Source organism: Lemur catta, chromosome 7 (genome assembly GCF_020740605.2).
Source record: "Lemur catta isolate mLemCat1 chromosome 7, mLemCat1.pri, whole genome shotgun sequence".
In the NCBI taxonomy this organism is placed as follows: Eukaryota; Metazoa; Chordata; class Mammalia; order Primates; family Lemuridae; genus Lemur; species Lemur catta.
In genome coordinates this window covers 98,609,130-98,635,903 of record NC_059134.1, presented here as the reverse complement: position 1 = coordinate 98,635,903, position 26,774 = coordinate 98,609,130, and the positions used below count along the sequence as shown (strand labels likewise).

Sequence of the window (26,774 nt, the reverse complement as noted above, 5' to 3'; positions counted from 1 at the left end):
TGTTTCGTATAATGTCTAAAGATTCTTTTTAAAATAAATTTAAGTTCTAAAGAAGTGAGTCCATCTAAAGAAAAACCAAGTGACGGAAAGAACGAATGGTCCACAGACAAAGCAAAAACTGTGAAGATGCACGTGGATAAAAGTTTTGAGAAATGTTGAGAAACGATGCTTTAAATGAATTTCATCCTGCCCCTGGGTCCCCTTCCCCCTGGGATGGTCAGGCCCTGGGACACTGGGTTAAGGACTGTGGTTGAAGCAGTGACACAAAGGCTGTCCCAGACTACGGCAGGCAGCTGACCTGGGGCAGAGGTGGGGCCCTGAGCTCTGTCCGGGGTGCTGGTGAGGGGCGGGGAGGAAGGCGTGCTTTTGCGTAGGTGCATGGTACATGCAGACCCCAGCTGTGGCTCATTGAAAAAGCAGCCCATAAAATCAGGAATAGAGAAGAAAGCTTGACAAAGCGGTAGAAGACTTAAGTGTGGCCAAGAGATGAGTTTCCTGGAACCAGAATGCAGGGAGAAGATCTCTGGGTCTTCACGGGGCAGGGGGCCGGAGTCAAAGCTACCGCCATTTTTAATAAAGGGATTTGTTCTGTGAAGTTTGGATTTGGTAGAGGGGTCACACTTGGGGATCTGGAGGGCCACATGTGGACTTGAGGCTGGAGGTTCCCCAGCCCTGCAGGGTCCCCCACAGCTGGGGGCATTAGCAGGATGACCTGGCTACTTCTGGCCCTGCACTAACTATCCCCAGGGTAGGTGGCCTGGGGACAGAAGGCCATGGTGGGTGGCCTTGCCTGGCCCTAGACCCCGGAAGGGCCCTCTTACAGGATGGGCTGCTCTTGCCAGAGGGAGAGTGTGGGCAAGAGCTGGGGTGGTCCTGCAATGACAGACCTACGTCTCGGGGGTGCTGTGTGCCTCCAGCTCACACCAAGTCTCTGCTGCTGTGTGCAGGATACACCCCCCTACTCTTCAGGTTGCCAAGAAGGTGGGAGGACTGAGGGCGAGGGCAGGAAACGCAGAGCAGATTGCGGGAAGGCAGGGCACTGGCCACACAGGGGCTACAGGTGTGGGGGAGAAGAGGGGGACTGTCGGAGTCATGTGACAAAGGGCATCACCACATCTTGGCCATGCAGAAAAGCCAGAGGGCTCCTGACCCCAGTTATTTTAGTTTCTCATCCTCCAATTAGAACAGCCTCCACCTGCCTCCACACCAGGTGGGAGAGACTAAGCGAGGCCGTGGGGAGAGATGGTGGCCCTAGCGGGGAGGCCACGGGGGAAGCAGGAGCCCTGCGTGCCGAATGCCGGGTCTCTGGGTGAGCCGTGTGCGGCCTGGAGGCCCACGGAGAGGAATGGGTGTGAGCGGACGGGCGTGGGTCGTTTTTCTCTCCCCACAGTGTGGGAGAGCGGGGGGCAGGTGAGCGTGGGCTCAGCGGTGGCCGGGAAGGCCGGAGACCCCACAGGCAGAGGGCATGTTTGTGAGCACGTTGCTAGGAAGGAAAATGGGTCCCAGGCAGAGCCCACGGCCCTGGGGAATGACCCCTCCCCTCCTCCTGCACTTGGTGGGTGGCCAGGAGGTCAGGAGGGACTGGGGTGCGGTGGCCTGGGGAAAGGGACAGGAAGGGGGCACCTGCCCTCAGCCAGGATGGGGCTGGGGTCCTCTGGGGGGCAACCCTTCCCCAAGAAAGGATGCATGGTGACACTCCCGCAGCCTCCAGCCCCCTCCCACCGTCCAGCCTTGCCCCTTTCCATTCTCCTCTCCCCCCACAGCTGCATGACTGGCTGCGGACCTGGCCCCGTCCTAGCTGGGTGACCTTGAACTAGTGCCGTGACTTCTCTGGGCTTCACTTTTCTCACCTGGAAGGCAACGGAGATTAGGAGACCTTACAGCCCTGGGAGGTTCTGTACCTTAAGGGAGGCCACATTGCAAGGGACCCGGCAGGTGCTGGGGCCAAGGGCAAGGGGTGGGTAAAGGCCTGACCATGCCTTCCACACCTGCTCAGATGCACCGCTCCCTCCCCGTCTTCCTCCTTCCCTCTCCCCCCCTCCCTTTGTGTCTTTCTTCTTTGTCTTCCTCTGTTGCTATTTCGGTGCTTCCTCCATGATGTTGGTGAGGGGTGAGCCTCTTTTCAAGTCAGGATGCCAGAACCCCGTCTAGCTGGTAAACAGCTGAAGGATGTGGTGGGAGATGAACTTTCCACTGAGGCTACTTTGAACTTATCCCTTCCTTGATGGGGGCTCCCCTGCTCCTCCCCACGTGGAGCCGCCATCCCAGCCCCACGAAGCCAGGATGGGGGCCAGGGGCCATGCCGAGAGGGGGCCACACCGAGCGGCCACACAGAGCTCCAGCCACCTCTGCCTGTTCACCAGAACTGCCAAGAGGGTCTTCTCGAGGGGTGGAAGTGGAAACCACAGATGGGGCGATAGGGAGCAGTGGGGAGCTGAGCAGGGGCTTGGCAGGTGTACCTCGGAGGTGAGGCTTCCAGTGGAGAAGGCCGGGTACCAGCAGGTGATGCCCTGCCAGGGAAGGGAAGCCACGCCTGTGCTCCCCGGGAGTGGCCTCAAAGCCATGGAGCCACGTCCATGTGGCCCTGGCGGGGGGTCATCCTGCCAGAGCCTCCTCCTGGCCTGGTCCTGGGGTTCTCTCAGACTTCTGGAGGATGCGATGTCGTTGTGGGGCCTGGAGAACTGCACGTGGCTCCAGCTGGGTGTTCAGGTCAGTGGGCACAGACGTGAGCCTTTGGCGTGGATCTCACTACCACGTGGTGAGGAGGAGGCCATGTGCAGTGGCGGCCAGGGCCCGGCCACACCAGGACGAGCTGACAGCCCTGGGAAAAGCTCTGAACCTTCCCAAGCCTCAGTCTCCTCAACCCTAAGATGGGGATGATGCCGGTGCCTCGTGGGGCTGCGGTGAGCATGCATGAGTCAGTGCCTGTGACGTGCTCAGAGCAGTGCCCGGCACACAGTGAAGCACTCAGGAATGGAAGCCGTCAGTATTAATGTCCCTGTTGTCATATTGGCATTGTGGCTGGAGGCTGTGGTGTTGGAAAATCAGCCCCCATGTCTGTGATCACGCTCCAAATCCCGGGTCCAAATCCCTTCCTGCCCTTCTCATCCAGCAAACTCCTACACATCCTTCAGTGGCCAGCTCAATTGTCCCCTCTTTTGTCCTACTTTCCCCAACAAACCCTGGCAGAGCTAGTGGCTTCCTCCTCTATGTCACACATTCTCTGTAGCAATGTGGTGGAGTCCCACAGGAGGCGCAGGTTACGTGCTTAGGCAGCACAAGGGACAAAGCTCCAATATGGTCAATATTACTCTTGAGAATCCCGAAGGAAAGTCTGCTGGGACACCCTGCGAAGTGAAAAGAAGCAAGGAGCCTAAGAGTGGACAGAACATCACTTCTGTGTAAGAAGGGTGTGGGGGGAGGCAAGAGGTCTTCATATTTGCTGGTGTCTATATCAGGGAAACAACAGTGAGGGTGGATGGTGGGGGGACAGGATTTTAATGATATGAATTTATGCTGTTCGTGTTTTGAACCATGTTAAAGTATTTACCACTTGGCAGGAAGGAAGGAAGGAAGGGAGGGAGGGAGGGAGCGAGGAGGAAGGGAGGGAGGAAGGAAGGGAGAGAGGGAGGAAGGAAGGAGGGAGGGAGGAAGGGAGGGAGGGAAGGAGGGAAGGATGGAGGAAGGAAGGAAGGAAGGAAGGAGGAAGGGAGAGAGGGAGGAAGGAGGAAGGGAGGAGGAAGGAAAAGCATGCTCCCTTAGGAACGCGCCTGTATTTGAGTCAGTCCTGCACTGGCTCCAGCCGGGATGTTTCTCTGCAGGCAGGTGAAGGGGCGGCCTTATGCTTCAGGCCTGCCGTGTATGAAAAATGCATCTTCAATAACTAAAATTCCACCCAGTGTGGCAAGGTTCCCGCGGCGTGAGCAGTTCCCAGGATCTGAGGGAGCAGAGGGTCCCCACTGTGCCTCTGTCCTCCGGGTGTTTGTTCGCTGAGGGGAGCGGCGGCCCCAGCTGCTCTCTTTCTTTCTGTTTTGCTGCCGAGCAGATTCACTTCAGTCCAGGGGGGTTAAACGTGCCCATGACGCCCCTCACTGTGCAGTGTGGGGGTGTCACACTGGGGCTTTGGAGTTAGGTAGAAAAGTTGTGCTACACACCACGCTGTGTGGCTTCTGGCTGGTCCCTTAACCTCTCTGGGCCTAAGCTTCCTTATTTATAAATTAGGGAAGATAATACCTTCTCAGAGTGTCCTTATGAAGATTACATGAAATGGCACCTGCCTGGCATCGTCACCACCCCCCCCATGGTGATGGACTGTCTGTGTCTGTCTCCTCCAGAGACTGTAAACTTCCAAGGGCAAGGACCAGATTTCATTTCTCTCTGTGGCCCCAGAGCCCAGCGCAAAGCCTGGCCCTATATGGGTGCCCAGCATTGCATGATTCTATTAAGACATCCCCGAGCCCAGCACCCCAGAGTGCAGTGGGTGCCGGTGCTGTTGGTGGACAGACAGCTGGGTGGGGCTCTGGCTGTGCCCTGCAGTGCAGCTCTGGTGACACAGGGACAGGAATGGGTTCCCATTGGAAGAGCCACGCTCAGACTCTGAAGCTCGATGGCCATATTTAAATCCCAGTGCTGTCATTGTTTACCTGTGTGGCCTTGGGTATTTTACTTAACGTCTCTGGGCCTCAATTTTCTCACCCATGAAATAGGATTGGTGTGAGAATTGACTGTCCTCCACCTCACTTCTCATCAAGCTGGACCTCCTTTTCCCTGGAGAGCCAGGCAGCTTCTTGCTCTGTCTTTGCTCGGGCCATTCTGTCGGCTCGGAATGCCCTTCCCTCTCCACGTCTTGGCTAACTCCTACTCAGCCTTCACGACCTGGATCAGGCGTCCCCTCCCCAGGAAGACAGGAATTCCCTGGTCATCATTGTCTCACTGCACTTGCAGAGCCATCGCAGCCACCACCGTGCCTGCATTCTTGGATACGGCCCCGCCCCCATACCAACATTTCTGAAATTGGGGTTCGGCTGCCAAGTCCATATAACACCTTTGTGTTTCCTCTCCCGGATCCTTGAAATGTGTTATAACTCGAGGTCTTCACACTTCCCTGCCAAGCTGGGGCCCAGCCCAGAGCCCGGATGTCATTCATCTCGGCCTTCTCAGTCCCAGCACGGGCCTGGCACACGTCAGCTCAACCAGGGACAGGGCTGAGTCCCAGGGAGGCTTACACGGGGGAAGGGCCTCTGTGTGAACAGCCCCTGCCATCCTCCCCAGGCCTTGTGGCCGTCATCACCGTTCTGGACATGTGACACAATGTTGCCTGTGACACAGCGCCTCTAGGCTGTCCGGGGCTGGGAGGGGCCGGGCAGAAGAGTCTCAGAGTTTCCCAGTTTCTCCGAGACTGTGTGGGGGTGGGGGGTGCGAGGGAGGCAGCGCTGGTGAGGGAGGACTCAAAAGGTGCCACCATCCCTGTCTGAGTGGGGTTGCGGTGGGTAGGACTGAATGTGACTCCAGTACTAACTCTCGGTGACCTCGGGCCAGTCCTTTCCCACCCCAGGCCTCAGTGACCTCATCTGTAAAATGAGAGTGGGACAGGATGTTCTCCGTGTCCCCTCACCCCAGCACCAGTGCACAAGACCCCCCGGAATTGCTGTCTTCTCCCCACCTTTCTCCTTTTAAGGAGCTCTCGCACCTGTAGTGACTAACCTACCAATGAGAAGGACCGTTCATTGCCGAGCCTCTAACCCTCACCACCACCTATGAGCTGTTTACTGCTGCCGGGCACATTCTACAGGCAGGCTTGCAGCTCACAGGCTCAGAGAAGTGGAGTGGCTTGTCCGAGGCCACACAGCCGGGAGCTGAAGTTGAACCCAGGCTGTCCAGCTAGAAAGGCTTTCACAACCCCGGCCAGGCTGGGAGTCCGCCCCACCCCCAGCAGTGGCTCCTCCCGTAGGAATCCCCCGCCAGCCCTGGGGGGTTGGGAGGGCCCGAGGTGGGGGGGCCAGCACAGTGGCAACCACATCCTGTGACGGTTGCCCTGGGGAGCGCCTGCTTTCTCTCCACCTCTGGGACAGGTGAACAGGCCCCGCCCAGCCCCGCAGCGTGGAGGGGAGGCAGCTACAGCCCTGCCTCCTCCATCACCCCTTCCCAGGCGGGAACGGGAGCCCCAGCCCTCACCCCGCAGCAGAGGGGGGCACTGGTCCTCGCAGCTGAAATCGCAGCCTGCGAGTGGACGAGCACTGCAGGAAATGCCCAGATTCCGCTGCATCGTCTCTACCAGCCTCCTCCCCACTCCCTGTCCCTGCCGGAGCAGTCCCCTCGCCAGACAGCTCCGAGCTGAAACCCTCTGAATTATCCTGCCTCCGAAGCTCTGGGGGCTGCGGTGGGAACCCCTCCGGCACAGCGAGCCCTGCCGCGGGTGGGCTGGTGCGGAGCAGGGCAGGGAGGCAGCAGCTGCGGAATTCCCGCAGGCTCTGCCCGGGTGCCTCCCCCAGGAGGACAGGCCCTGCCTTCTTGTCCCCGTGTCCCCAGCCACGGTAGGTTTCCCAGGTCACCCTAACATTTCCACCTCAATGGATGGAGCTGCTGCCACCAACGCCCCACCCAGCGCAGACACACACACACACACACACACACACACGCGCCACACACATGCACACACACATGCAGCCTCGGTTCTATGAAGTTTAAGAACTTGTGACTCCACACCCAAGTTTCATTCAGCAACTCAGTTTAATCTTGGAACACTCAGCACAGGACACGGGGCCTGGACACGCTGACGGCTCTGGGTGCAACGTTGCACGCCCTGGCGTTCCTCCCGGGAGCACCCTCCTCTGCTGGAGGGGGCGCATGAGGACTCAGCGCTTGGTGCATCCGCTGGGCCCCTCTCTGCGCTCCTGCCCCCGCAAGGACTGGGCCTCCATCTCTGGGGGCTGCGGGAGGGCAGGGCTGGGCCCTCTTTGTAATCCGTAGGAAACTCAGAATAAAGGCCCACTGTCCAGGGATGGTCATTGCAGAACAGGCGTGTGCCCCTGGGGGGCTCCGGGGGGCTCTGGGGCAGGAGTGGCCTCGGGTCCCAGCCACGTGGTGGGGGGCACACGCTCATCCTGTTTGCTGTCAGCTGCCCCACCCCCAGCAGCTCCCATCAGAGTGACAGCAGCCCCACAGCCCCTAGTACAGGGGGCTCCTGCGGCAACACCAGGGTGGGGGCCCATTTCTGCCCCTCCCAGCACCTCTGGTCCTGAGCTGTCAGAGACTTGGAGGATCAAAGCACTGGACCCCCAGGGTCAGAAGTGGCCTCAGGAGTCCAGTCCAGCACCCCCTGACCCCTGGCAGACTCTGCTTGTCCTTCCCAGAGACAGAGGGCTCACTCCTCTTGGGGGCGGCACCCTCCATCCTGGGGTGTCCATCGGGGCCGAGAGGGCTGTGCTGAGGAGTTCGGTTTGATGGAGGGAGACCAAGGGGTGCAGGGTGTGGAGTTTCTTCCATCCCTCTGGGGAGGCCTCTCAGCCCCATGGGGGTGATCTGGGAGGGTGGGGGCGGGGCGGGCCGGTAGGTAGAGCAGGAGGCTGGGAGTGGGGGCAGCCACCAGAGGGGCCCCAGCTGGACCCAGTCTAGGCTGCTCCGATGTCATCGTAGTCCTCGTTATCAGTGGAGTGAGGCTGGGGACTGGGGGACCCTGTGGGCCGGGAGGCTCAGGTCAGTGGGAGGCCCAGTCACTGCCCCTGGTGCCCCACGGCACAGAGCTGAGCGAGTTTGCTCCACACCCCACCCCACCCCGGCTGCTGTGTGAAGCCGCCTAGCGTCTCGTCCATGGCCATCTCCCGGGCTAGTGTGTCAGCCCTGAGGGCAGAGACTTGTCTGTCTTGCTCAGCGCTGCAGTCCCCACGATGGCACAGTGCACAAAGTGATGGACAACTGAATGTCAGGAGCCCCTCTGCATCCACAGTCTCTCCCAAGGAGCCAACTGGCTGCTTTTGCTTGATTGCCTCCACTAATGGGGAGGTCACTTCTTATCAAAGCAACCTTTCCGAATATTTCTTCATCCCATCCACATCCATTTTCCCCACTTCTTAATATTCTTGTTTTGATTTTTAAAAGAAGAATCTCTTTCCCTCTCTTCTTTTCCCCTTCCTTTCTCCTTTTCCCCCTTGGGCTGATGCATCCGATAGATGCCCCACTCATCCACTTCCCAGTCCCTCTACCCCCGCTCCCACGATCCCCTCCCCAGCCACTGGCACCTGGACACCCAAACTGCTCCACTGAAGGGGGCTGGGGTGGCGGTGGCTGGAAGTTCTGGTACCACTCTCCCGACGAAGTGCTGGAGCTGTTGTCAGCCGAGGGCCCTGCTGGAAACCCCCAGAGCCAGTCACCCTCTGCCAGGACACAGCCGCTTCTCCACAGATGGGAGGTCCGCACCACTCAGGAGAGCCAAGTCCTTAGCTTGACAAATGAGGACATAAAGGCCCAGAGAGGGGAGGAGATTTGCCCAAGGTCACACAGCAAGTGGCAGTGGAGCTGGGACTAGAATCCTGACCTCAGCCAGCTCAGGGCTCCCAGCCTCGTGCTTCCTCCAGCCAGGCCGGCTTTGGCTACAGGATTGGGGGCTTGCGGGATGCACAGATTACCTGAAAAAGTTGTCCGGGAGCCGGCTAGCTCCAAGTTCGGGGGCTGCTCCAGGAAGGAACTCCTCTCTGAAGAGAACACCTGGGCATTCCATGGAGGCGGATTGTTGCTGGTGTGATTGCAGTAATCCTCCCCGGAAGATGTGCTGGACTCGCTGTTGCTCCTTGGGTGACATTGAGGGTTCAGGGATGGGGGGTCTGTGATGCAGTGCCCAGGGTTGGCAGCTGGGACGTGGGAGACGTGCAACTCTTCAAGTCCTGGGCCAAGAAAGGGAGAATGGTGAGGAAAGAAGCAGCAGTGCAGCAAGAGGACTTTAAATCAGACTTGAGAAAGAATTTACTGCCTATAGGAATTGTTAAAGTCAGGAAGGACTCATTGAGGGAGGCAGCTGCTGGTAGGTCTCCAAGTGAGCTGAGCTACTGTCTGGGAGGCAGGGCTGTCATCCTAATCACCCCCCTCTGGTCCCTCCCCGGCCAGACTCACCTTCCTCCAAGGGAGGCATCTGGAACCTGCTCTGCTGGGCCTCCTCGTCTGTGACCCGGTGCCGCTGGGAATCTGCAGGCAGAGGTGGCAGTGGGGAGGGGTGAAGGCTCAGGCTCTTTGTCCCAGGAGTTTGGAGGAAGGGGCTGGTGTCCCTCAGGGCTGGGGAGGGTGCCCCTGAGGCCGAACACGGTGGGAAGACAACCCCAGAGGTAGAGAGGGCTCAGCTTTCCCTTTTCTCAGCTCCCATCCTAATCCAAGCAGACCCCTGACCTCAATCTAGGGAAGATTCGTGTTTACCCTGAAACCAGCCTGGGGCCAGAAACTCCAGTGCCCTGGGACCCCCCAGCCCCAGCCCCAGCGGCCCTCCTGCTCCTTAAGGAAATGCCACGAGTCTGGGCTGTCTCCTTGTGCCCTGGCAGCTCTGGGCAGGAAAGGGCAGAGGTTTGCCCCTTTGAGGAGCCTTCCCAGAGCGGAAGCTGGATGGTCTGGAATCACTGTGTCACAGCCTCTGTGGCACTTTCGAGTTTCAGACTCAGAGAGACAGAGACTCACAGAGTCTTAAGAATTTGAGTGTCTGGGATCTTGGAGGCAGCTCTTTTGAACCTTGTACCAGACTTTTAGTTTCAGTGTTGGAGGATTTCGGATTTTGCATCTTACATGCCTGGCCTCGGAATCTCAGGGAACTATCCCTGTGGCTCCCAAATGCCAGTCCATGGACCAGAAGTGGGATCACTCTGTCCTACCCCCTGCCCCCTAGCCCTGAGTCAGCAGGTAGGGCAGGGGTGGCTAGCTGTTCCCAACATCCACTCTCCGTCTATAGTGGGAGATCCCCTGGCCTTTATCTGGACATACAGCTGCCCAGGGTCGAGGCTTTTCCCCTGCCTCTCTTGCAGCTAGCAGGTGGAAGAATGTGAGTGGCGATGACGGGGCCATCTCTGGCGTCTCTAGCCTTTTGGCTGCCTGGAGTGTGGACGTGACAGGGAGCCATTCTGGACCATGTGGACGAGCCTCTTATGGACTGCACAGCAACAAGAAAGGAGGAGGCTGGGCCCTCACCAACTTCTCAGGACGCTGTCACTTGGGGTCTCTGTCACACCCAGCCAGACTCTCATCCTGCCTTACACAAGAGGGGCAGGGCGGGGCTCAGGAATTTTTGACAAGCTCCCAAGTGATTCCAAAAGAGGTGTGGGGCTCTCAGGCTAGTCCAACCTCCCAGCATTGCTGGCCCTGCCTTAGGCACTGTCTTTCCTCTTCCTGTCCCCAGGAGAAAGAGAGAAGAGCTAGACCAGCCAGTGAAGATGTGCAAGCTGGCATGACAGTGGAGGCAGGGAAGGGGGTGGGGCCGGTGGGGCAGGATGGGACACGGAGGGGGGCGGGTGTGCAAGATGCCCTGACAACTGTGCCTCTCGCCCGCACTCCCTAGTGTCTCACACCAACACAGCCACCTTAGGTGAATGTCAAGGGCCTGGTTACTGTCTTAAGACCCTACATGGCCAGAGACAAGCATGGGAGGGACAGAGGTCGGAGTGGAGATGCCAGGAGACATCATGTCTCCAGGGTCACAAAGCTCTTTGGAAATTTCAATGCAGGGCCTTTTACAGTCACTCTAGGGGGGAGCAAGGAGGATCTGCCTATGCCATGCAGGAAGCACCAGGTGGGACCTACGGAAGGTCCTCTGGCCAGCTGGGCTCTCTCCCTGATTCGAGCAGGTGGGCCCCTGGGAGCCTGGCCCAGGCACTCACTGTAGAAGGTGGTCAGGGCCACAGGAGGCTGGGCGCTGAAGTCATAGTGCTCATAGTCTGTGTCTGAGCTGGAGTCCGAGTCCTCGGGGGCTGGGGCCCCGACCTGGATGGGCAGCTTGGGAACTGGGGAGAGAAAAGAGTGGGGGGTGTAGCAGAGTGGTGGGGGAAGGGTGGAGGGAGACGTGGCAGAGAACAGGGACAGCAGGGATGGGAGACAGAGTGGCAGGAGGGCACCAGGAAGCCCATCTGGTATGGACCACCCAGCCTGGATTTCCCAGGCTCCTCCCACTCATTTCCAATATCGGAACTAAACAACATTTATTAATTAGCAAACACTCAACGTAGCACTTGCTCTGGGCCAGGCACTGTTCTAACATTTACCTGCATAATAGCTCTGTGAATGTTATTATCCCCATTTTACAGCTGAGGGAACTGAGGCGCAGAGAGGTTCTCACCCTGCCCAGAGAAGCAGGCGTCTGGTCTAAACCCCTAGACTATACTGTTCGGTGCGTGGCTGCTCTGGGCTCAGCCTCACGCTAGATGCTGTATTCGTAGTGTCTTCTCAACTATGATACGGCTACTGTGTGCAAAGAATATTTATAATATTTGGCTGAGTTTTATATTGGTCTTCATGTCATCGAACTCTTTCCAATAAAGGTGACTGAATATATACATAATGCAACGTGACAAAACTCAGACTCCTCTGCAAGACTTTCTAGAGGTATCAACCCATATATCATAAGAGACAGATGACTGACCTAAGTTTTCTTTACCCAGAAAATATGAAATAAAACTGTGTTCCAGGAGAACCTTGATGGAACTTTGGGGCAGGCCACTGAGGGGGGCGTGACGCCACAAGCACACTCGCCAATTAGCAGAGTGCAGCTTTCCTCTGAGAACCGAGATCCCAAATGCTCCTAGCCTGTATTTGTCCAGAACTTAAAAGCCTAGAGTCTGAGGACGACTGAACTGGAAAGCCATCTGCCCATCAAGGTCCAGAGAGGGACCTCAGCTGCTCAAAGTCTCACAGCCACAAGCTGGCCCATCTCCGGCTGGGCACTGCTCTGACCTAAGCAGTACTGACCCTCCAGAAAATGCACCCTTCTGTCCTCCCCAGCCCCCCACACCCAGATGGGGGACAGCCTACCTTCTTCTTTGGGGATGGTGATGGGGACTGCTTGATAGCTATTGACGCCTGCTGGGACGGTGGTGGGTGGGTGCTGGTGGTTCAGCATAATGGGGAGGGCTGCGAGAGGGGAGGCAGAAATTCTACAAGTCATTTTTTTGCCCTCTCCCCGTCTACCTGGTTCTGTCCTCATCAAGACACACCCCCCACCACATACACACACACACACACACACACACACACACACACACACACACCCCACACACACACAGAGTCTGATCCTCCCATGGGACCCACACTCCCACACTGGTGAGTCCATTTCTGCTGGGCATGCTGGGAAAATCCTTCCCATCAGGAGCTGGCTGGCCACTGCTGGACCACGCCATGCCTGCTAGGGTTCCGCCAAGGCCCATGTCCCCCTGGGATGGCCCTGGCTCCCAGAACTTTGCACCTACCATATTTTCCTTTAACTTTCAAGAGGATGAAGGCTATGGCAATGAGTGAGGCAAGGAGGAGAATTCCCAGAACAATGCAGGAGATGAAGAGCATTAGCTCCCGAAATTCCGTGTCATCCATTTTCACTGTCACAGAAGATTCTGGAAACAAGAAACTCAATTCAGGGAGAAAGAGCAATGCACATAGACTTCTCTTTGTCCTTCTTCTTACCTTTCTATCCTCCCTACAGCTGATCCACTTCTCTTCTCAATCTACCTTCTTCCTCCCTTCTTTTTTTCAAATTTTTCCATCTGCTTTTAGGAGTTTGGTATATAGTATGTGCTCAGTAAATGCATGTTGAACGAATTAGTAATTGACTAAATGAATCTCTGCCTGAGCTTTCCCCTGGCCACCAGGCCACAGGGATCTCTCTCTGCTAGCTCTTTAGTACTTAGTCTTTGCTCGATAGACAATTATTGAGTGCCCACTGTGTGCCAGGCACTAGGGCCTCCAGATACAAATATGACAACAGTATCACAGGCCTTGAGGGGCTCTGTCTAGAGGGGAGATCAACAAGCAGACCCAGTGCGATATGGGGAGGGCCTGCTGCGATGGAGGTGTGGACAGGGACCCTGGGGGCACGCAGCCCTACAAGGGCACCTTGTTCTCTATGTGGGAGGACCAAGGCTGGCTTCCCAGAGAAGGAGACCCTAAGCCACCCTTGGCAGTGAACGCTGGATCTCCTTTCTGTGCCTGGGACCACCCTTCCTACCAGACGTGCCCTCCATGAGGGCAGGAGTGAGGTCGGTGATTTGGGGTCTCCCAGCTCTGCAGCCCCTGCTCTGGTGTGACTTCTTGCCTTCACCTCCCTTTCAGCCTCACCCCTCCTTAAAAAAAATGCAAAGCACAAGAATGGCTAGAGGGCCAGTGAGGAGGGTGCCTGGAACCACATCCATCCAGATGGGCCCCACGTCCTGCTCCCTGTGTAAATCCTGGGGAGCGGAGACAGCAGCACGGCAGGGAAGGGGGTGAGATCATCCCAACCCCCGGCTGGGGGCAGCGTCTGCTTTGCCTGGGAGAGGACCCTCTCCCTGTCCTCGTTTTCTGTGTGCAAAGGGGGCAGTTGGGGCCAGGATGGGAAGCTGGATCCAGCAGCAGGAAGCTGGTAAGAGGGCGAGGCTGGGTGTGGGGGCTCCGGGGAGGCTACTGCGGGTGCGCCCAGAGGAGCTGCACTCGAGGGAGGGGGTGGTGGACCAAGGCTGGGTGGGGTCCCTGGAGGCCAGTTCTCTCTTTGCTCTTCTGGGGCCGTGTGGCCCCCACGCCAACCTCAGGAAGGGCCGGTGCGCGCAGGGTGTCTGCGGGTCCTGGCAGGAGCTCACGCTCCAGCCTGTGTGGGCTGGTGTTCATTCCCTCTCCGCGCCAGGGCCTCTGGCAGGACTTGCTGTCCCTTCAGTCCCCCCAGCCCCTGTCCACCCATCTCTGGGGTGTCTGGGAGAAGCTGAGAGGCAGCCAGGAGGCAGGGGAAGCAAGTCTGGGCTGGTCCCTGTGGATAATGGGGGGGCTTCAAGGGGCTCTATGCCTGGACTACGTAATCGTAAGAACAGCTGACATCCAGACAGTTCTTACTGTGTACCAGGCCCTGTTCTAAGCACTGTATAAAAATTAATTCACTGGAGCCCAGAGCAACGCTAGGAGAAAGGTACATCACCCCCCCTTTCATAGTCTAGGCATCTGAGGCTCAGAGAGGCTAAGAACTGCCCGGTGTTACACAGCTAGCAAGCAGCACAGCTGGGCCGGGAGCCCCAGGAGTCCGCCCCAAGCTGGCCAAACCACACACAGCGGGCGGGGAGGCCCAGCGTGGGTCTGGAGTTCAAGCCTTGGATGCAAACTCTGGCCAGCACTTGGCTGGCTGTCACTTCAGCCTCGGAGCCTCAGCTCCTTCCTCCATGTAAGTTATAATGAGACCTCTCCCATTTGGCTGCCGAGAGGATGAAAGGGTGGGGAAATAATGGCTGCACTCGGCCCGGGGCCTGGAGCATCGTAAACACACTGGCTGTTCCCCTCGGCATCCCCACTGCCTGGCTGGCCCACCGCCCACCCCTTCCCCCCTCCAGCTCAAGGAGGTCTCAGACCAGCTATGGCTCTCTCTCCAGGTCTTTGCAGGAGCTGGAGAGTGTGGGAGATTCAGTGAGCTGCAGGACGACTTGTTAGGGAGGGAAGGGACAAGAAGCACAAAGTGCCCAGAGAGCCCCTGGGAGGCAAGTCCATTGGCTGCAGGTGGGGGATGGGGAACAAACCATTAATTCCTCCCCCCACCCTGCAGACACATACACAAACACACACAGACAGACACACACACACACACACACACACACACACAGAGGTACCAGAGCTTCTGAGAGTCTATGTAGTACCTGGCAACACTCACCTACAGTGACCGGCTGGACACTTGCAGGGCCTTCGGGAGTGGACAGATTGTGCAGGCTCCGGGAACCTGTCAGAAAGCACCGCCCCATCACTCAGTGCATATTACTGAGCCCCTACTGTGTGCCAGGGCTTGTGCTAGAAACTGAACAAGACAGACAAGTGACCTGCAACTGAGGGCGTGCTCCCATCTGGGGCACGTGGCTGAGGAAATGTGCCTTTCCCATCCCCCACAATAAGGAGGAGCTCATAGATCAAATGCTGGGAAGGTTCTTTGGTTAGAATAGGAGCTAATAGAAGAATTTTCCCTTCTTCCTGTATAAGCTGCTACAGACCACAAACCCCCTTTCCATCCAGTCTTCAGTGCGCTCTTCTTTTGGCCCAGGAGACGGGGAGCCGACATTACCTCCATTCCCATAACCAGCGTCCCCATTTGACAGGTGTGCTTACAAAGCAATGGCGCTCACAAGGCCCACTGGCAGATACTGTCTGGTCTCCCAGCTACCCTGTGAGGTGTCTAGTATCAGCATCCACATATGGAAGTTAAGGGACTGTCTGAAGCCTCCCAGCTGGCCGGTGGCAGAGCTGGAATTCAAACCAGGTGTCTGAACTCAATACAGATGCCTCTAAAATCAAGATGATGGCCTCAATCGTTACATTTGATGGAATATCAAGAGTTTATTTGGGCAGCATTTTTTCCCCTTATGGTACATAAAATAATACTAGTGAGAGGCCAAGGCGGGAGGATTGCTTGAGCTCAGAAGTTTGAGACCAGCCTGAAGAGAAAGACCCCATTTCTACAAAAAATAGAAAAATTAGCCGGGCATGGTGAGGCACACCTGTAGTCTCAGCTACTCAGGAGGCTCAGGCAGGAGGATGGCTTAAGCCCAGGAGTTTGAGGTTGCAGTGAGCTATGATGCACTGCACTCTAGCCAGGGCAACAGAGCGAGACTGTCTCAAAAAAAAAAAAAAATGGTGTGACTTATAATCAATGCCATCTCAGATTTGGTGAAATACAGTAGAACCCAACTCATAGAGTGGTTATGGGGCTTAGCTGAAGTGAAAGCTACTGAGTGCTTGGCAATGCCTGCCACGTGATTAGGGTTTCAGGTGCTGTCACTGATATTATTATTATTATTAGTGTCTCCTAACATTATTTTTACTAGGAATGCCCTGGGATGGCAAATTGGTTTCAACTCTTGAGTCAATTCTAGTCAACAGGGACCATTGCTCAGCATCTAATAATGCCTGAATCAATATTGGATTCATGATTCTGGGGCTGAGTTGAGCATCTGTAGAAAAGAATGCCCTGATTAAATAGCAGTGTCTGCCTGGGAGCAGTGAGGACAACGGTCCCTCTTATGTTGTGTTTGCCATTGCTGATCTAGTCCAGTTGTGGTCCTTGTGCAAGTTCTTAGGATTCAGGTGGAATTCTGTTCCAAATCTGGGGGCTAGAGTGGGGTGGGTAGGGGTAGGGGTACCTGAGCAGAGGACCCTGGCTGCCAGCGACTGGCTGCAGAGGTTGGAGTTGTTGAACCTCCACAAGCAGTCGGAGAGGGTGGGCTCCTTTCCCTTGCACGAGTAGTACATCCTGCCCGGCAAGGTGTGGGGCCCCCCCTTCGGCTGTTCCACCGAGGTTCCACAGCCCAAGGTCTGGCAGAGCACGTCGGCCTCCTGTGAGTACCACTCACTGTCACACACGGTGCTCCAGACCCCTTGGAAGTATACCTCCACCTGCCCCTGGCAGGGGTCAGCGCCCCCGGTCAGGCGCCAGGACTGGTGCTCTGCGGGGGAGGGGCAGGGGGCAGAGTCAGGTCAAGATTCTTCGGGCCAGAATCCCTGCCAGCCCAGACCCACCAATGCGGTATCAGCACAGGCACCCATGCAGCCAGCTGGCCTCCAGATCTCGCGTCTCCCCCTCCTGCATTTGTGTCCCCCTTTCATCTGCCACGTCTTCTCTGGCCAGCCCTGCGGCAGCACCCTAGATCCTTGCTACTCAAAGTGCGGTCTGTGGACCAGCAGCATCGGCATTGCCTGAGATCGTGTTGGAAATGCAGAATCTCCAGCCCTGCCCAGACCTACTGAGTCAGAATTTGTGTTTTAACATCCCCGGTCCCCATTCTCGTGCATATTAAAGAGACGCATGAGGGACCCAGAACCTCCCAGTCTCACCTAGACGGCCCAGCAGCCTCCTCAGGGGCCTCCCTGTGTTTAGTCTGCCCTTGCTGCTTGAATCCAGCTGACCAACCACCACTCAGGATGAGTGTCACCTCTAACGCCACCTCCTCCAGGAGATGGACAGGCTCATGCGGCCTCTAAACTCCACCTGACCTCCCTCCTTGGGACATTTCCCACTTTCTCCCCTGAATTATGTTCCTCTAAGTCTCATCTCCCCTCCTGGCCTGTGACGTCCCAAAGGCAGGGACCACCTCTCCAGCGCTGACGCCAGCAGGCCTAGGGTAAGTGTTGGCGGATGGCCACGTTTCAGCGCCGCCGCCCACTGACCTGAGCACACGACACCCGCGTCCTCCTTGTGGCCGCAGTAGTGGTCTCCCGGCAGCCCCGGGCAGTCCCACAGGTAAGTCTCGGCCCCGGAGCAGTTCACCTGGTCCCGGTGGATGGGCCCCCGGCCGGGCGTGAAGTGCGGGCCGGGCAGGGCCTGGACCGCCCAGCCGCAGCCCAGCTGCCGGCACACCACGTGGGCGTCCTCCAGGTCCCACGTGTCGTCGCACAGCGTGCCCCACTCGCCGCTCTCCAGCATCTCCACGCGGCCGGCGCAGGGGCCGCCGCCGTCCACCAGCCGCAGCGCGTGGTTCTCTGGGGGCGGAGGGGTGAGGATGCTGGGGCGCCGGGCGTGGGAGGGAGGTCGGGGCTGGCAGGGGGGATGTGGGCGGGCTGTGGGCCCAGTGACACGGGCCGGGCCGTGGCCTGGCGGGCAGGACTGGGGATCTCCTCCGGCTGCGGTTGCGGTAGGCAGAGCGGCAGGCTAGTGGAAGGGACTAGAAACCTGGTGGGCGCGGCCTGGAGAGCCACAGGGCTCGGGGACCCTAGGAACCTGACAAAGTTCAGAATATGGGGAACAGGCGGAGACAGAGACCCAGAGCAGGAGGGGGTGCCCTGTAAATAGGGTTTGAGACCAGGTTAGTATCGGGAACCCAGGGTGGGTTTGGGGACCAAGCGTAGGGGAGGAGTCTGGAGGCCGGATGGGAGGAAATGCGGGTCTGGAATTGCTACCGCGCGGTCCCCCTGCGCGGGAACCAGCTGTGCTCGCACTGCGGGGAGGGGGGTGCGCGTGCGGAGGGCGAGGCCTGGGTCCTGTGGTTGGAGCAGGGGCGCCGGCCCAAGGCCTGGGGAGCGGGGCAGGCAGGGGCCTGGGTGGCGGGCGCGCGGGGGTACGGTCGTACCTGCACAGGCGACCCAGGCCGGCTTCCCGTCGCGGCTGCACGCGTGCTCCACCACGTCGCAGAGCTGCCACTCAGCGCTGCCGCACAGGACGGCGGGCGCCCCGGCCAGCGTGGCGTTCGGGGCCCCGCTGGCGTTCCCCGCCGCGGGCCCCCACGGCAGCTCCGGGGTCGGCGGAGTGAGCTGGGCAGCCGCGCCCGCGCCGCCGCATCCCAGCGCGCGGCACACGGCCTCGGCGGAGAGGTCGTTCCAGAGCGCCCCGCACGCGGGCTCCCAGGACGCTTCGAGCAGGACCTCCACCGTCCCGCTGCAGCGGCTGCTCCCGTTCACCAGGCGGACCCCAAGCTGCTCCCCTGGAAGTGTCAGACCCGAGCTGAGACCTCCACGGATTCGCACCCTGACCATCCCAGGGGCGGCCTTGGGGCGGGCAGTTGCCCAGACTCTACCACTGACCCTGTACGTGACTTTGGACAACGCCCTGTCCAGCTCTGGGCCTCAGCCTTCCGGCCTGCAAACCGGGGCTGTGCTGGCTCATCCCGGAGTCCCCTTTGAGGCCTGACCCTCTGGTTTTCCTTAGAGTTAGGAGAGGGTGGTGCTCGGGGGTGACTCTCTAGAGGTTATTAGGAGGGGTTAGGCCTGGGATGACAGAGAACCAGAGGTCTGGTCCCCACAAACCCTCTTCGTTCGCTCCTGTATTCAGGGGCACCCTTTTGTGAAAGTAGAGCAGAGTTCCGGGTTCAGGGGCCTTGGTCTTGTGGGTACCATGCGTCCCCTCCTGAGCCCCTCTGCTGCTCTCAGGGTACTGTCCTGGAGGCTGCTGCAATCTGGGAACCCTGCAGGACCAGCATGGGGCTTGGCCACTGGGTTGGAGGTGGCCTGCTTCAGCTAATGGTGGGTCCCCCTTCCCCAGAGCCCCTCCTTTGAGAACCACCTGCCCATATTAGCCCAGGATTGCACCTCACGTGCAAGCACACAGCTTTGCATGGAGTAGGTCCTTATCTGTTGAGTAAGTGAAGGACCATTCTAGTGGAACCCTGACATCTCCACTAAGAGCTCTTTAGCTTATTCTCAACAAATCTCCTTGAAGTACTCAATGAATGCCTGGCCCACATGCACGTGACAGCAGTGGCCTCTCAAACATGGTAGTTCTAAGATCTCAAAGTGAATCTCACGGTGGAACTTCAGGCACTGGGTCAGGAAGGAGAAGTCTTGCCTGAAGTCAGGGAGCCTCCCTGGCACCCTAAAAGCTCACTTCCCTTTCTCATCACCCAGGACACCGCCTACTTGGTTTCCGAAAGCTGACCGTGGACCCGCAGAAAGATGACTTGCTTACCTGGCTCCAAGGGCCCACTCTCCGCACTGCTGGTGTTGGGGGGGCCAGATGGGGCTGGAGACGGAGGACCTGAAATTAATCAGGAGCAGCCATGGTGGGTGTGTGAGCTCAGCCATGGGGCCACAGAGGTGGTGGGCAGGGGTCATTTTCTGGAACCTGCGTGGCTATATGAGCCCTTTGAAAAGACATAGTCCTCGCCCTTGCCTCCCTTCAGGGAGGCAACTTCTCATACTTTGGGGTTTCAGCAGCCTCCACTTCATCTATTAATTATACATACATCGTCAGAAATCAGAGTAGAGTAGGGAAGAATGACAGTGGGCTTTGGAGCCAGACCCACTTACTGGCTGTGTGACCCTGGATGGGTGACTTAACCTCTCTGTGCCAGTCCCAATTTGTTGGCAATAACACTTAACAAGAGTGCTGTGAGGCTGAAATGAGACAAATTGTAAGATATTTGACATACAGAAGAAGCTTGAAAATGGGAGAGATTCAGGAAAAACATTTTTGTTTGGAGACTTTGTTTTTGAGAATTTCATACTGGACTTTAGGATAACTGGCACACCCTGGGCTGGGAACCATTAGAATGCTAAGTGCCTTTGGGCATGGAGAAACTAACATTCACTAAGGGCCTTTTATATGCCAGGCATTTGCATATATTTTTCCATTTACTTTCAACAACACATTGAGGTAGGTATTAGCATTCCCATTTTACAGATTAGGAAAGGGAGGCCCAAATAAAAATCGATTGCGTGTGTCAGACAGTGTCCATCTGTCCCTCCAGAGCCACTATCCCCTCTGCCAGGGGAGGCTGACTGTTCTGGATTAATCAGTGTCTTCCTGGGCCTTTTGGCTTCTGTTAGGTTCAGCCAGTGGGGAGCTCCAGCAGAGAAAGGAGGGAGGGAGGAGAGCGAGGGTGTGGTGCTTCCCCCCGCTCGCTCCATCCCTGTGAGGTCCCTCGGGCAGGCTGTGTCCCTCATCTGAAGGTCATTCCTCCTTCAAAGTAGCTATCTCTCCTTGACTGTCTCCTCCCAGGTCTCCCTAACCACTCCCTGGTCTTGTCTCCCTGGGCTCAGGGTGGTCGCAGCTCAGCTGCTCCTGGCTTCTGGTCACCGTATTATCCTTTGTAAACAGTCCTTTTGTAAATAAGCCTCCTTTAAAGTCTCCTGCTTTGAGTGTGCCATCTGTTTCCTGTTGGGACTCCGACTGATATGTGGCCCGAGGCTGGCCAGCTAGCAAACAGCAGGACCACCATTTACACGGTCTCTAAGGAATCCTCCCCACTCTGGGCCCGGATGTCTGGTTTGCAAAGCACAAAGGGAGGCTCTGTGGCAGGGACCACTGTGCCCGCAATGAACTCGTCTGTGTTTCCTGGTTTCTCTTGCTCCTAGGTTGGGGCTGTTGAAGTCTGGGCAGAAGACGTGTGTGTACTTCTGGGCCAAGGCAGGTAAGACAGAGGCAGTGAGCCTCCTCCATCTGTTACTTCCCTGTTATAGGGCATTAGGGGCCCTGGGTTCTGAGAGGATCCCCACGACAGACTCGATCTTGACCCAACTCGGATTTTGTGTGAGTTAAGAAGTAAGCTTTGATTGTGTTAAGCCATGAAGATCTGGGTTGTTCCGTTAGCACAGCCTTGCCCTCCCGGGCCTGACTGATGCAGAGGCCAAAGACTCAGGTGGACCACTGCCTGTTCTCAGAGCTTCCCCAGGGGATGAAGCCTCTAATTGCCTCTAATTGCCCGTCCTCACTAACTCCCTTGTTGGCCGCCCAGCCTGACCCCCTGAAGGGGGAATGACTCAGAATTCAGAGCACAAACTCCACAACTAATGTAATATTCAGAGCAAGAATTCAGATGTGCACAAGTTAGGATTTCAGAATCCCAGTTCCCACAGCAACAGACGCAGTCAGTGCTCTGGCGTAGTTTTCAATATTTCTGCATGAAATATCGAATGCTGGCTGCACTGTGTATGATTGCGGGCGGTGTGAGTGACTGTGTGTGAGTGTGTGATTGCGATCATGTGTGTGAGTGTGTGTGTATGACTTCGTGTGAGTGTGTGTGAGTGTGATTGTGTGAGTGTGTGTGTATGTGTATGCCGGGGGCTGTCGCTCCATTCCGCATCACCTCTGTCCGGGTCTGGGAAATCGCCTTCTCATGCATAAAGGCACTTGTTTTCTACTAGAACAGAAAACTCTAGAGGGCGGGGCCCAAGGCTGGGTCAGCCCTGTGTCCCCTAGGGTGCCCAACACAGTGTTTGTTGATTGAATGAAAGAGTAAGCAGGAGCTGTCAGCTCCAAGGCAGTTTATTGAAATGAGAGATGCTCAAGGGCTTTGTTTTTTGTGTGACAGGCATCCTCCTGTCTCCTGTCTGGCTTTCGTGTCTCTGTCTCTGACTTCCGTGCTGCAGGAACAAAAGCAGCGGTTACCTGGAATCCTCTCTCCAGCGGGGGCTGGTTTCACAGAGGGCCCAGTGGGGGATCTGTGCTTCCCAGACATCGTTACCCCTTTGTCTGGTCCTGTGCTTCACGCTTTTCTTTAAATTCATTCACTGTTTTGCTACAATAAATCTATTTGAAAAGGAACCTGCAGTAGTTTGAACGGGTCCCCCAATGTTCATGTGTTGGAAACTTAATTCCCAACGCAACAGTGTTTGTTGAGACGTGAGACCTTCAAGAGGTGATTGGGTCCTGAGGGCTCTGCCTTCATGAATGGATGAATGCCGTCCTGGCGGGAGTGGGCTAGTTACTGTGGGAGTGGATGTGTTATAAAAGCGAGTTCAGCCCCCTCATGCTTTCTCTAGCAAAAACGCTCTCCCGCCGTGTGACACCTTTCACCATGTTACGACACAGCAAGAAGGCCCTCGCTAGATCTTGGACTTCCTGGCCGCTAGAACTGTGAAAAACAAATTTCTTTCCTTTATGAGTTATCTAGGACCCAGCTGGCCAGCCGAGTGTCAGGGCGAGCCTGGTGGGGAAGCTTGCAGGTCCAGTGAGGGGCCCACCGCAACGTCGCCGTGGCCACGCCCACTACAAGTCGCGGGTAAATGCCAGCTACCACCTGCTGCCCCAGCGCCATCAGATGTGCTGAGAAAAACACAGTTGTATCCTAAATGGTAGTTGAGTGGATGATGGAAAGAGATGCTGGGTAGAGCTGGGAGGCAGAGCGGAAAGGAAGGACTAAGAAGGATGGAGGAGGAATCTACAGAAAGAACCAGTGTGGCACGCATCACCTGCTAGAAGCATATTTTTTTTTAAAATCGGTAGAAAGTATTTGCAAGTACATAGCAATAGCCTTAACAACAACAACCACAGCAAACCAAGCCCTCCTGATCCCGTGACTCCACCTCTGGAATCTGCCCAGACGAAAACAGTCTTGAACACTGTACGGCAGTCCACGCTTCCGAATTAGATGGTTCCAGATTCCTTTTTCCAGCTGAGCCCCTTTCTAACTGTGGGACTCAGGCAAATCACTGAACCTCTGAGAGCCCCAGGTGTCCCCTTTACGAAATGGGAATACGATGTAGCAAAGTCCCAGGCTGGTCGTGAGGATTACATGAGATGATACATGCAGGGCCCTTGGGGTAGCAGAGTGCTTTGGGGTGCTGGCTGTCTCTGAGGGTAAAAAAAAAAAAATCCAGACTGGAAACAACTGAATTGTCTAAAAGTGATTGGTTAAGAAATTATAGCACATTAAAAATATTTGCAAAAAATGTTTATAAAAAGTTTTCAATGAAGGAGGGAAGTTTACGGCAAGGTTAGTTGGAGAAGCAAAATACACAGTTATAAATATGGTTTGTGCTCTTCCCTGCAGCCCGTGCCCTCACCCCCTGGCCAGGTTTTAAGCTTCTGAAGGTCTTCCAGGACCCTGAGGAGCCCAAGTTCAATCCCCAATTGTATCCTCTCAGGGCACTCGGAGCTGTTCCTTTGTGGGCCCAGCCACGTGTCATTACACAGTGACTCTGGTCACGAGCTGTCTAATGGCCCTCGATCTCGCTAGCTTCTAAGCATCACATGGACAGGGATGGTATCTATTTTGTGCATCCCACACACTCTGCACCTTGCACAGTGCCTGGCCCAGAGGAGATGCGAAGAGGACATAAATAAATAAAATTCTGTCTCTACTACAGAAAAAATATCATAGGAAAAATAAAACACATGCCCATATGGTGAGTTTCTTTTCTTTTTTCTTTCTGCTTTGTGGTGCTAAATTTTTCAAATGTTCTACATCAAATAAAAATTAAAGATCTCCAAATAAATGCCGGGCTTTCTCCTGGGGGGACATGTGGCTTGCTCACCGTCCTAAAACAATGAGCTTTAACAGGGACTACCTATTCATCCTGTCCCCCTGGGCCCTCAGAGAGAGCCTGGGCAGATGGCAGGCCTTGTCAGCCAAAGCCATACTTGCTCCTGGGGAAGAAATGAAGACCTCGCGTGGCTGGTGGGTCAAGGTGTTGTTTTTCCTGAAAACGTCACATTGTTGGGTGGCACAGTGCAGTGGGGTCACTGGGCTGAGCATTACAAGATGGGCTCCTGGTTGATTTCTGTCATTAACTTGCTGTGTGACCTTGGATGAGTCCTTTGCCCTCTCTGGGCCATTGTCTCACTTGCATAGCGGTAGATTTCTGATCTCTTCCCGACCTTGCATTCTTTGATTATAATTAGAGAAAATCAATAATGAAAGACATCTGTCGAGCACTTACTGTATGCCCCATGGATGAGAGTTGTTATCTGTGTGCTTTACACGTAGTACCAATTTGATTCCTCACAGCTACCCTTTGAGGTGGGTACTATTATCATCCCTGTGTCTCACTGAGAAAATTGAGACACAGAGAGGGTAAGTACGTCACCCAAGGTCACCCAGCTGGTCAGGAATAGAGGCAAGATTTGAACCTGGGCAGTCTGGCTCTGGAAACCACCTTTTAACTACCGCTGTGCACTGCTTCCAGCATTCTATCAGTATAGACGGGAAATCTGTCCTGCACATTCAGTCTGTCATTGCAGAAGTGGACGCGTTGTGTGCAAAGAGCTCATATGTATCAACGCAACAGAGGAGCATAGACCTAGAGACCTTAGTGCTCATTCTGTCCAACTTGGACAGTGACTCACATAGAGCCATGCTGTCCACTGGCCACACATGGCTTCAGAGCATTTGAAATACGTTTTATGCAGGAACTGAAAATTTTATTTAATTTTTAAAAAATTTCTATTTAATTTTAAAAACCAATAACCAATTCAATCACTGGAAAACTTTTTAAAATGGTTAGAACAACTGAGATATGTGATTCTCCTGTTTCAGTGGTAAATCTCATGAAATCTAAATACAGATCAAGTATTTCTGATGAAACTTTAGTGTCCAAATTGAGATGTGGTTTATGCATAAACTACACTCTGTGTTTCGAAGACTTAGTAAGAAAAAAAGAATGTAAAATATCTCAATAATTTTTTTAGGCTGGGCATGGTGGCTCATGCCTGTAATTCCAGCACTTGTGAGGCCGAGGCAGGAGGATCGCTTGAGGCCAGGAGTTTGAGATCACCCTGGGCAACATGGTGAGAAATCGTCTGCACAGATAATAAAAAAAATATTAGCCAGGCGTGGTGGGCATGTCTGTACTCCCAGTTTCTCGGGAGGCTGAGGTGGGAGGATTGCTTGAGCCCAGGAGTTCTGGGCTGTAGTGAGCTATGATCTTGCCACTGCACCCCATCCTGGGTGACAGTGCAAGACCATGTCTCTAAAATAATAATAATAATAACAATTATAATGATAATTTTTCTATTGATAGCACATTACAATGATGATATTTTGGATATAGGGTTAAATTAAATAATTATTAATTTCACCTATTTCTTTTTACTTATTTTTTAATGTGGCTACTAAAAAATTAAAAATTACAAAACGAGGCTCACATCATATACATCCTAGACAGTGCCGTATAGGGGAAGTACACAGGCCTTGCATCCAAAGGTCTGGGCAGGAGTTGGGCTCTGTCCCCAATCAGCTGAGTGACCTTCAGCTGGTCGTTTTACCAGTTTGAGCCTTAGACTCTCATCCATAAACTGGAGTTAATAATGCTTCTATCAGAGGCTTTTTGTGAGCAAGTATCTTGTAAACTGTTGAGACCATACAGATGCAGTTATTATCACTGTCCAGGCCAATGATCTGGCTGAATTATTGGAAGATCTGAGGCCCAAGGGAAGTGTCCCCCAAAGTCCACAGGGAGTCAGGCTCCCAGTGCAGCACGGCGATGTCCTAGTTAGCCTGGCTGCTGTTCTAGGCCTCTGCGGGGACAGCGCAGGGTGTGCCCCTCTGCAGGACTGGCCCCAGGCCCCAGGACTAATGTCTCCAAGCCTTGGGAGAGGTGTGGGCCCTGCTGACCTGGAGACCACCATGCATCTTGTTTACACAGACTGACCTTTTGTGTCCTGAGCAAGGGTGACAAACTTACCAGAACCTGCTGGCCTGCCCTCTGAGGCCCTGGCTCAGGCTCCAGGAATTCGAAGGGAGCAGCGCTAGTTCCGGGAGCTGTCCAGAAACACTCACCTGCCCCTGGCTCAATGGGCGGGCAGCTGGACTGGTGTTCCCAGTTTGCAGTTGGACATTTGAGAGGCAGCCGGATAGGAGCCTGGTATTCTACTTCCAACCCATGTTGATGGGAGCAGTTACCTACCTCAGGCACCCGGGTCCAAAATGCAGGGAGATAAGGGAAGGGCGTTGTGATGCTTCCCGTATTCTGATGGGGAAAGAGGAGGCCCAAAGACATGTCAATCACCCATCACAAACCTCCTGGCACAGCTCAGCAATGATGGCTGACATTTATTCAGTACTCTGTACCTACCAGATCCTTTTAAAATACTTCAGATGCGAAACCCAATTTAATTCTCACAGCAAACCCACAAGGTGGGGAAACCAAGGCACAGAGAGGTTTAGTAATTTGCCGAAGACTGCATAACTAGAAAAGGGCTGAGCTGGGATTTGAACCCAGGCTGTCTGGTTGCAGAACTTGCATTGTTAACCATTCCACTCCACTGGGTTGGCATCTGACATCCTGAGTTCTGATTTGGTGACCATGCCAAGGGTGAGAGGCAGGAAGTTCTGACAACCTGGATGGTTTTCCAAACTCCCTGCAATTCTGCTAATCTCAACCAGCCCTGAGCTTAGAAATGACAACCCATTCCCTGCCCTCCGATGGTGACACAACTCGGCACACAAGCTCCA

General features: G+C 55.4%; 1 protein-coding gene across 4 annotated transcripts in view; it reads right to left on the bottom strand.

Annotated features, from left to right (window-relative positions):
• Positions 1–6,710: 6,710 nt before the first annotated feature.
• CD6 (CD6 molecule) overlaps positions 6,711–26,774 on the bottom strand; it is a 40,167-nt gene continuing 20,103 nt past the window's right edge. The window contains exons 2-13 of one of the 4 annotated variants that reach the window (XM_045558185.1): positions 19,568–19,636; positions 18,237–18,587; positions 17,338–17,649; positions 16,314–16,616; positions 14,837–14,902; positions 12,429–12,569; positions 11,995–12,093; positions 10,848–10,970; positions 9,106–9,177; positions 8,625–8,879; positions 8,238–8,345; positions 6,711–7,675 (exon numbers count right to left, since the gene is read on the bottom strand). In XM_045558185.1, the coding sequence (XP_045414141.1) occupies positions 7,611–7,675; positions 8,238–8,345; positions 8,625–8,879; positions 9,106–9,177; positions 10,848–10,970; positions 11,995–12,093; positions 12,429–12,569; positions 14,837–14,902; positions 16,314–16,616; positions 17,338–17,649; positions 18,237–18,587; positions 19,568–19,636 (1,964 nt within the window). In that variant the 3' untranslated portion in view covers positions 6,711–7,610. The remainder of the gene's footprint in view (positions 7,676–8,237; positions 8,346–8,624; positions 8,880–9,105; positions 9,178–10,847; positions 10,971–11,994; positions 12,094–12,428; positions 12,570–14,836; positions 14,903–16,313; positions 16,617–17,337; positions 17,650–18,236; positions 18,588–19,567; positions 19,637–26,774) is intronic. The other 3 variants (XM_045558186.1, XM_045558187.1, XM_045558188.1) reach the window with 3 other exon arrangements.